At 41.7% G+C, this 10,579-nt stretch overlaps 1 protein-coding gene across 1 annotated transcript; it reads right to left on the bottom strand.

Annotated features, from left to right (window-relative positions):
* Positions 1–3,496: 3,496 nt before the first annotated feature.
* LOC100824619 (ubiquitin-like modifier-activating enzyme 5) lies at positions 3,497–9,325 on the bottom strand. The gene is made up of 14 exons (XM_003574957.4): positions 9,121–9,325; positions 8,970–9,044; positions 8,754–8,867; positions 7,877–8,005; positions 7,686–7,754; positions 7,451–7,597; positions 7,247–7,283; positions 6,064–6,146; positions 5,753–5,827; positions 5,290–5,364; positions 4,904–4,990; positions 4,703–4,818; positions 4,091–4,143; positions 3,497–4,013 (listed from the first exon to the last, which is right to left on the bottom strand). The coding sequence occupies exons 1-14, from the start codon at positions 9,196–9,198 to the stop codon at positions 3,874–3,876; spliced, it is 1,278 nt and encodes a 425-aa protein (XP_003575005.1). The 5' UTR covers positions 9,199–9,325; the 3' UTR covers positions 3,497–3,873.
* Between the last annotated feature and the right edge of the window lie 1,254 nt (positions 9,326–10,579).

Raw genomic sequence — 10,579 nt, 5'->3', positions numbered from 1 at the left:
ATCATGTGGAACACTTCTATTTGTGGCTCATTTTTTCAAACACTTTGTATATATATGCATGTGACTTAAATGTTTAACTCGTGTGGAACTTTGTGATATATATGCTGCTATTCTGTTTCTTTGGTGCTGTATACTGTGCTGCTGTATTCCTGCTATTTCTGTGCTACAGGAATATTTATTTTTATAAATAATTTATTTATTTTTTTCGGGAAAAAATAGTACTAGTGGCGGTTATAAACCACCGCCACTGAACATATAGCAGTGGCAGTTAGACACCACCGCCACTGGAAATGTTCAATGGCGGGTACTTAGCCCGTCACTGATGTACTCCACGCACTTTTCGGGTGGTGCCGGAGGAATTTACAGTGGCGGTTTGTAGGTCTTCGGTGGCGGGTATTTTACCCGCCATTGGTGATCTCGGTGCAGCAGTGGCAGGTATTTTACCCGCCACCGGTGCTAAAACCTCCAGTCACGCAGAGTTGGTGGCGGACGTGATCACCGCCAGCAACCTCATTTTTTGACCGCCACTGGAGGGGTTTTCTGGAGCAGTACATCCGACGTCACGACTGTGTGCACGGTTGTTCTGGAGCGGTAGGCCAACGGAACCACGTCCCTCGAGAAGTTGCACGAGGGCCTAATAGATTTTTGTGGACAGACATCACCTGACTGCTCGCTTCCGATTGACTATTTACTCTGACATCCCATCGACATGGGCAACACACGTGATGTCGACAAGATTGGCCACAATGGTATGCATGTTGTACTACCGCGTCTACCATATATAAGGGTATTCTTCCTGCACCATACCATATGTATTACTCTTCCTACCGTTAGGTCCACGTATCTATTTTGTCGATCATGCTATAGAGATAGGTGTGTTATCCTGTTGTTTAGTTGTGCGTTGCATCTTTAGTTTGCATTCTCTAATCTGCTTTAGTCAAGTAACATGATTTTCTAGATTAAATTGATACATAATTTGTTTATATTATCAACAATATTTGGGTCCTATTTTATGCAAGTTGTGTAAAAAAAAAGCATTTTCGTTCACTTTGCAAATAGCCTCCTAGAAAAGGCCAAACCCACTCCTTCCCTCAACTCCATTTTTTTTCCCTGCTCTCCTCTCGAGTGTATCACTGTATCCTCCTAAAGCTGAGGTTGTACCCCCGGGTATCTACCCCCACCGTTCTGGCCACACGTTTGCCCTTCTCTCTTCCTCTTAGTTAATCTACTTCGCTTTAAACTAGACAACCTGACAATCTTTTGCTCTTCTCTCTCTCTCTACACACACTCTTTTTGCAAGTATATGAATTGTATCTTATCAGTTTAAGTACATTATGGTACATCACATGTACATTCTCGGTTTTCAACTACATCGTGTACACGAACTTATTAGACGAGTACATCATATGGTACATCATATGTACCTCTTATGTACCAAGGAAAAAAAGCACAAACATTCATCAAACTTAGTACCTTGTCATGTACCCATTCATCAAAACTTAGTACATCGTTTGTAAATACCGTGTACATCAACTCATAATTGTACGTCATGTACCAGAAAGAAAAAATAAGCACAAACATTCATCAAAATTTAGTACCTCGTCATGTACCCATTCATCAAAACTTAGTACATCGTCTGTAAATATTGTGTACGTCAACTTATAATTCTAGGTCATGTATCAGGAAAAAAATCACAGTACAAACATTCATAAAAAATTAGTAAATGGCATCTACCCATGGTACATGATGGTACTCAAAAGAAATCTCAAGATCCAGAAACAAGCAAGATCACGGTACCCATGCCTGGCCGATGTGCTGGTGCGGGGCGGCCAGATCCATGGCGTGGGAGGCGGTCGTGGACCGGCAGGGAAGCGCGCGAGGAGGAAGCAGGAGGCCGGCATCGGCGGCATGGACCGGCACCAGTATGGAGGCAACGGCCCCATGGAGCAGGAGATCGTAAGGGAGAGGAAGAGATCGAGAGGGAGTGGAAGAGAACTTCTTAGGCGCCGGCTGGATCAAGGTGGGCCCTGTGGGCGGACAGGAGTGTGTGTGAGAGAAACGAGAGAGAGAGATGGGAGTGGTGAGGAGAGAGATGACCCTGCTAATTAGTACACGACAGAAGATTAAGAAAAACTGACGAGGACACGTGCGTGGCCAGAACGGTGGATGTAGATAGGATGGGGGTACCAATAGGTTTGGCTGTATCCTCCGCCACTGTTGCCGCTGACATGTCCAGGAGTTCGCATGCTAGGTCGTCGATTGGAAAACGAGACAAGAAGAAGCTTGTAATAGGATGGAGGTGGCATCATCGTGCAGGGGCCAATTCAACGGAGCCTCCCGCTGATTGGACGCATGCGCTTGTTATCATCTTGTTCAGCTCACCGGCACAACAAAATGTCAATGTCATGCAGCACGGTCAACGCCGTTATGGACATGTGCCATGAACTTAAAAAAATCAAGTAGGATTCCCTTAGGCTGTGTTTGGTTGCAAAGTGAATTAGAATGAAATAGAACCGTTCCACTCCTATAAAATGGAATGTAATGGAACGATTCTGTCACAATGTTTGGTTGGAAAAGTGGAATCGATGTGGATTTTGTTTGGTTCCTGGAACAAACAGGAACATGGAATGGTTCTTCTTCCTCCTCACATCCGCCTACTGATGTCCTCTCCACCCCCACTTGCAGGCAGCCGCCATGGCAGCCCTCTCTCCGACATCTCCATCCCTACACACATCTGCTGTCTCGCCACGCCGTCGCTTTGCCGTCGCCACACGTGGTTGCTCCTTCTCCGCGCACCGTAGACGCCGCCCCACGCAGCCGCCCCTTCGCCCCGTGCCGCCGCCGCCCCGCTCGGCCGCCCCTTTCGCCACGCGCCGCCGTCGCCGCCCGCGTAGCTGCTTCTCCTCCATCGCCCCGTGTGGCAGCTCCTTCGCCGGCCCGCGTCGCCCGACGTCGCTGCTCCTCCGCCGTCACCCCGTTTGGCTGCTCCTTCGCCGGCCCACGTCGCCGCTCCACCGCACCGCCGTCACCTCGCGTCGCTGCTCCGCCGAGGCGCCGACGTGCTAGACCAGAGAGAGAGCGTGAGAGACGGAGAGAGAAGAACAAAGAAAATCCCCAATCAGTTGTCTGCGGGGCCCACCAATTCCATGAAGAACCAAATGGTTCCTCAAAATCTGAGGAATGGTTTCGTTACGGATCTACGGAGAATATTCCCTTCCTGAGAACCATATGGTTCCATTCCAATTTATTCATTCTATCAACCAAACACTGGAAACATCTCAAATACTAGAACCATTCCATTTCATTCTACTTTTGTGACACCAACAAAACACTACCTTAGTCTTAGGGCCATGTAACATTCGTCAATAGTACTTCGTTGCCAAAATAAGTGTCGCATTCTTTTTAAAATGAGCGAATCACAAAATGAAACGTGTCTAAATAAAATTGTGAACTTATTTTAGAACAGAGGTAGTAATAAATAATACTTCATCCGATATATAATAAGGTCTCAAATTTTGTACTAACTTGATATAAAGTTGTCCTAAATCTGAGACAAACAGTAGTCGTATAACTGACGCATTTCGCTCTTTACAGTAAGCACGAGTCAGGTCCTGGCAAACTCTAATCAGCAATAAAAGATGCTGTGTTCACAAAGTTAATGATGCCTCTTAAAATCTATATCACCTCATCAAAATTGCACCACTGAACAGTACAATTAACATTTCTCTGCCCGATTCGAATGAGTAGATGCTATATCAAGTAAAATTGCGAACTCTGTCAGAACAAACACAAACAATGGTATCTGGTTTGGTTTTCCAATCCAGTGTTTCCACTCGGGAGAACCCAAGCCGGTGAGCCAGATTTACGCCAAGGTTAAGATGAGTTTAGGGCATCAAGTTGCCGCTGGAGCTCCTCAAGATCATCATCGATAGGAGCAGAGGTAGCTGATGCAGGTGGCTCTAGGTACGAATCTTCACTTGGAAGTTCACGCACAAGGCCTTCTGGAAGGCTGTCTGTATAATTTTTGAAACGTGGTCAGACACATCCAGGGAGCCGTATATAAAGATAACGATCATAGAATTTGATTTACCTACTGCACTCCTCTGAATGCTTGATGACGCTGTGTCACTATCATCAACAACACTGGATACAAAAATCATATACTGGAGGTAAGAAGTCCACACAACTTCAAGCATGTCAAGATAGTATATTTTTAGCAGAAAAGCGTAATCTTGAAAATACATCAAGCACTACATAAACATAAAGAATAGTGCAATATAGGGAGGACCACATTTTAGAACACAAGCGATCCTGCATTTTGGAACAGAAATTATCTATTATCCGGTATGGAACTATGGGTAACCACCGAACTGAACAATAATCATAATATCTGTGAGACCTCACTAATACCATGGATCAGAAAGACTGTAGATATTACTTGTGGTAATAATCAGAGTCCACTAATATCCTGTTAGCTCCATTAACTACGGTAGTAAACACTAAAAAGGACAATTAGATTACTATCTGGCATAATTCACCAATACCATGGCATGGATCAGAAAGACCTAATTTTAATGCTTGGTACTAATCTTAAGTAAATCAAAATCTGCTAATATTGGTATCTGTCAAGGAATTCAATCAGAATAGGGAGCAAAACAAAATTTGAGGTGAGAAAGCATGATACTCATGTGGAATTATGTACCTAATGTTCCACTCGTTATCTATGTGAACCGGGTATTCAATTGCTGCGGATGATTCAGCTTCCATCTTAGCCTTTGCTGCTGCATCTCTCTCAGGTTTTGATTTCATATATTCTTTCTACAATATGATGAACACCAGGAAGTAATTAGGAAACATGGTCACCATTTTAACACAAAAAGGAAGTGTGGGAGAAAATACACACCTGTCTCTCAAGACATGCTGGATTTGAACACTGTGGATTTGGTCTCATTTCCATTGTTGGGAAATAATCCTTAAGTGAATTATATCCCTGCAACATTACAAAGACATGACATGAACAAAAAAACTAGTGGATATTCAGAATGTCAAGTCGATATGCTGGATAAACATGTGCTGCAATGGAACAACCTTTCCAGTACATTATGAAATTCTCTTGCAGAAACTATTTCTGGTCTTGCACACACATAAAGCAATGAAAATGAGTGCAAAAAAAAGAGAGTATTATTTGCATTCCTTTTCTTGAAGGAAAAAAGAGGACCCAAAAGTAATGTCAGGAAAAATATGTCAACAGCATTTGCAGGACAGCAGCAATTAGATTCAAGAAATTACCAAGTAAGGGGAAACTTGTCCAAACTTCAACAGATATTTCAGAGCATTCTGTACCAAGAGGCCAGCAACAACACCCTGCAAATAACATGTTAATCAGCAAACAAACTTGGGAAAAGCAGAAATTTGAGGATAAGAGTTTTGGTCAACATTGAGGTAAGAACCCTATAGGAGTAGACACTAGAATGCATTATCACTTGGAATGGTAGTGCTCAGTCAAGAAATGCTTTGTACACTGCATCGCAGTTGTTTCCAGCAAGGTATATCTTTTTTTTAGGTCAAGTAATATGAACTGTATTGGACATTTGTAATCCACTCTACAAAGGTACCAGTTCAGTCCCACATATGGCTATGAAACAGGTACACGAATGTCACTAATCAGAATCAAGCTTCCACGTAGCTTTCAGCAATTTTTGTCTAATAAATAATGGAAACAAAACAAAAAGGAACACAAATAAAAAGTCACCATTGTAGTTGGCAAAGAGGCAGCACAAACACCATCTCTCTTAAGTGTACGCTCATCCACTCCAGAAGCTACAACCTATAAGCAGAGGTACCACAAGCTTGTTAGCAGAAGATAAAAAAAAATGCAAATTCACGAAATGCATAGGGACATCTCAAGTCCTCATCTGAGCAACCATGAAGGGGAACAAAGGCAGAAACTAAAAGAACTGCCAACACTGAATTGAAATCTATAATTTAAGACAATCAAATGCATAATAACATACAGTTAAGGCATTAAGCGAGAGTACAAAACCTAAGATGCAAAGAATTTACCAGTGGAGGAGCACATGCAAAGCATGCAGTTTCACCAGGAATCAGCAGTTGTATATGACCGGAAACAGCGTCTTCAGAGACACCTGATGCAGAAGTTCTTGTGTCATGAGCCATTCATATTGATGAGATTATTACGAAGGAAGAGTATTAGCACCAAATGTAGGCGAAATTATGAACAATTTAATTTTTCATTTCTCATTAAGGTTTGTTATATAAGTAAGACGAAGTAAGCATCCATAGTTTATGCTGTAATATGATCTAAGAATCTATGTGTATTTCCATGAAATACAATCTTAAAGGCTACACACACTTGAGAAAATATAACCTCCGGTAATTCAGTAGAATGCTCTGAATTATTTTGCAAACCAGTAAAATTAAACTATATGTGTATCTACAATCCATCTAGCTAGCATCAACAGCCCCATAAGATTGTAGCAAGTAACCCCTCCATTCCTTTTTGTAAGATGTTCTAGCTTTGTACTAAAAGTCAAACTTCCTAAGGTTTGACCAAGTTTATAGAAAAATGTACCAATATCTACAATATCAAATAAGTATACCATGATGATATATATTATGACTGATTTAATAAAAATAATTTAGAGTTGTAGATGTTGGTAGATTTTTCTATAAACTTGGTCAAACTTTAAGAAGTTTGAATTAGGACAAAGCTAATATCTTATAAAAGAAACAGAGGGAGTAGGGCAGTAGAACTTTAAGAGAATAAGGCCACATTTAGGATGCAAGAAAGATTCCTGATTCCTGTATGAATTGAACTGCTTCGTTAAAAATTCCTATCAAATTCCTGTGTTCCAAACAGGTCATGCATTTTCCTGTTCTGACAAAAAGATTCGTATTTCGTTCACCTCTTGAACAATACCTATGGATTAACTCCTAACCAGCAATGATAGTAAAAGTATATTGTGGATGAGCTTATCCTATGATGCACAGATTGTAAAGCGACTTTTCAAGGTGTGATAAAATATTTGATGTGCTTGGTACCAATGAGATAGAAAAATGGCAGGAAGACACCAAGTGCAGGTAATAAGAGCGATATCAGAAAAACAGTAATTGGATTCCATTCTGAAGAGATAATAATAATAATAATAATAATAATAATAATAATAATATAAATAACAATAACAATAATAATAGTAATCATAATAATATGCAGTTTTGTACTTACCAGATTCCATCCACGTCTGGCGAAGCTCATTGCAAGCCTGAAAAGCAGGTATACAGAACAAATAATGCAACCTTGAATTACAGAAATGCACAGCCACGAATGTAAAAAACTTGTAAAGTAAATCAGCCATAGATGAGCAGTGCTGACAGTGCTGGTTAAGTGCTACACAAAATCATGAAAAGTATAACGTTCACTAGTTCTCACCTGGTTGACAACCATACGAGCTTCGTAGTTATCAACACAGCTCAAAACAAGATCAACTCCAGTGCTACGCCCATGAGAGCTCCTGGCTGTGAGACTTCCTAAAAAAACTTCAAATCCTTTCACTGTAGTAATATTCAATGAGTAGCTCTGTACGAAGAAAAAAAAAAGGTTTAATCACTTTGCTCATGAAAGAAGGGGGAAACATATAACTGTCACTAATGGGCATGGTTCTCACCTCCAACACAACATCGGGATTTATTCCAGAAAGTGTCTGCACAGCGGCATCAGTTTTTGTCATTCCGACCTAACGGACATAGATAATGTTAGTCGCAGACTTGCATCATACATGTAAAGAAAATACTAGATATGATGGCATCATGCACAAAACAGAGGATACAAAAAAAACATATTTTCCTTGAAGCTTACCTGTTCTGGGCGGAAGAACAGCCTATTCATGTTAGCCAACTCCACAGTGTCATAGTCATATAACAAGAGGCGTCCAATTCCACATCGAGTGAGCATCTCTGCAGCGACACTACCGACTCCACCTATACCCTGTGGATTATGTAGTAATTTATCAAGAACACTCAAAACTCCAAAATTTTGTCTCGTAACTAGAGATTGTCAGCTATGAAATTTTTGGCTCAAGTCAACTGTACAGTTGCTACCATTTATGTTCTGTTATTTCAGAGAACGTAAAACTTTGCATGAGCATGAGTTGCTGTAGTAGGATAGGAATTTGGTGCAGAAATGGCGTGTGCAAAATCAAGGAAACTGTTTTTTGGCATGAAAATTCAATTAAACATTAGTAGAAAACAGCCCAAGATAAAACACAATGGTTGTTTGAAACATAACTACTGAGTTGATCGTACAAATTAGTAATTTCATTATAACTGAGCTTCACCACAGCTCATCTCCAAACCAGTATCTTGAACCTTGCATAAGATATTAATACTAGAGCAAACTGGAAAGATTTATTTTGGTCACTACCGCATTGATTTTAAACTCTCTTGGGCAAGAACAAATGTCGGTAGCCACAAAATTTGATTGAGGGAAGCTTTGTACATAAACTAGGGCATAGACACAAGTGATCAGTACTCACCAGTCGGTACATTCTAATCTCCTATATGTTTGGTTGATCCATGATTTCCATCTGATAATTTAATGCATACCGCAACTAACCTCCTAAGCCTCTACTCAAAGAACCTTTTTTACAGGTCTGCTCAATGCTAATTTCCTACTTGAGATGCTTAATAACTTGTAAGTACCGCCTTCAAGCCAGATGAGAGCAAAAGATGCTTACCACGATGGCGATAGAGTAGTCACGGATGAGCTCGTAGTTGTCGACAATCCCCATCCTCTGCAGCGCCATGAGCCTGCTGTAGGGGTTGCTGTCCACCACCTCCGCGCTCATGTCCTGCGCCAGTCCCAATTCCCAAACCACGGTAAATTCTACAAACCTACAAACTGCGCGCACCCAATTCGCCACCTAGAAGCCCGGCAAGCCACGAGATCGTACCTTGATCTTGGATCGAGTAGCGACGGCGGTAGCAGCGCTATCCGGGCTCATCATCCCCACCACTCGATCTCGCATCTAGCAACAAAGAGAAGAAGATGAGACAGTAAAGAAAAAGGAAGGATCAAGATCTAGGGAGCGGCAGGCGGGTTACCCGATCGATAGCGGCGAGGTCGGGGCGCTGCTTGAGTGCGTCCAGGTCGGCGAGCAGCGCGCGCAGTTCCTCCTCCATGGTCGCCGGCGGCGGGTGGATCCGCTCGAGAGCGTTCGGGCAAGCAGCAGCTGTCTGGATCGGAGTCTGCCGAGTGGAGCACGAGGGGACGGCGGCCGACTCGGGTCGAAGGAGGGGTACTGATCCGAGGTGTCTGTCTCGTTGAAGAGGCGTTCCCACATGACGTGGCGCACCGCTTCAGGTAAGGTGATGATGTGGCATACCGGATGACGTGCCGGAATCACACGTCGGCATTATACGCCACCGTGCAATTGAGATTTTTCTTTCGGGAAATGGAATGTTCCATTTCTCTATTGAGAGAAACGTTATTTTCTTTCCATCGAAGGAGGTCTTAGAAATTCTTTCACGCCATGTAGGTTGATATGTCGACCTTTTCTTACGACATGTACAATAGTTTATAAAACTGTTTTATCTTAAGTGTTTCACGTCAGTTAGAAAAGACAACAAAACATGTTGTACAATGAGTTATCTCTTAGTGTTATATCTTAAAATTAATGTTTAGATGAATAAAATTAACTAAATAAATGTTAAAAAAAGTGGAATCTGGTACAATGGGAAATTTACCTTATCTTTGCCTTATCATTCTTGTAAAGAGATCATCTCTTAATTAAAAGAAGGCTTGTGAATTTTTTTCATTTCTCTCTATTCACGTCAGATTTTCTCGCATCGCTAAGAAAAGACTGACGTCACCCCATTGTACACAGCATGTATTCTACGTCAGCAATTATCTTACGTGGTATCGCTAAGAAAAAACTGACGTCATCCCGCTGTACATGCCCTCAAGCACCTTCAGTTCTCGCGTACACTTTGGAATATCTAGAAGTGGGCTTCTTGATTTTGTTTATTTTTATTTGCTTGGTTAACTGGACGAAATTATATCATTCACGACAGTTTTTACCATTGGCAGTTGTGTTGTGCGTTGGAAAACAACTTCACGGGCTGCCGTGGCATTACTGACTCTTGAGGTTGAGTATAGGTCTATTTCTACGGCTGGCAAGGAAGCTTCATGGTTGAGATTGAGCTTTGTGGAAATAAGTCTTGGAAAAAGTGTTATACGTCTCACGGAGGATGCAATGTCGTTGACAGAACCAAATTCATTGATGTGAGATATCGCTATATCCAAGAGGTTATTTCTAAAGGTGATGTGAAGGTTTGCAAATAAATACACATGGGTATCTAATGACGAAGCTGATTCCTATCAATAAATTTGAAGTTTTCTGAGGCTCGGTTGGTATCTCTCGCCTTTCATCTAGACTTTGACGAACACGTTGCATATGGTTGTTCGATTCGAGTGGTTAATTGGTTTCTTTGACTACTAGAGGGAATTGGACTAAAAAACGGAGATTGCTGGAAAAATTGACGAATTGTGTAACGTCTTGGG

This window comes from Brachypodium distachyon, chromosome 3 (assembly GCF_000005505.3).
Source record: "Brachypodium distachyon strain Bd21 chromosome 3, Brachypodium_distachyon_v3.0, whole genome shotgun sequence".
Classification (NCBI taxonomy): Eukaryota; Viridiplantae; Streptophyta; class Magnoliopsida; order Poales; family Poaceae; genus Brachypodium; species Brachypodium distachyon.
The sequence above is the reverse complement of the archived record's forward strand: the minus strand, read 5'-3'. Positions and strand labels throughout refer to the sequence as shown.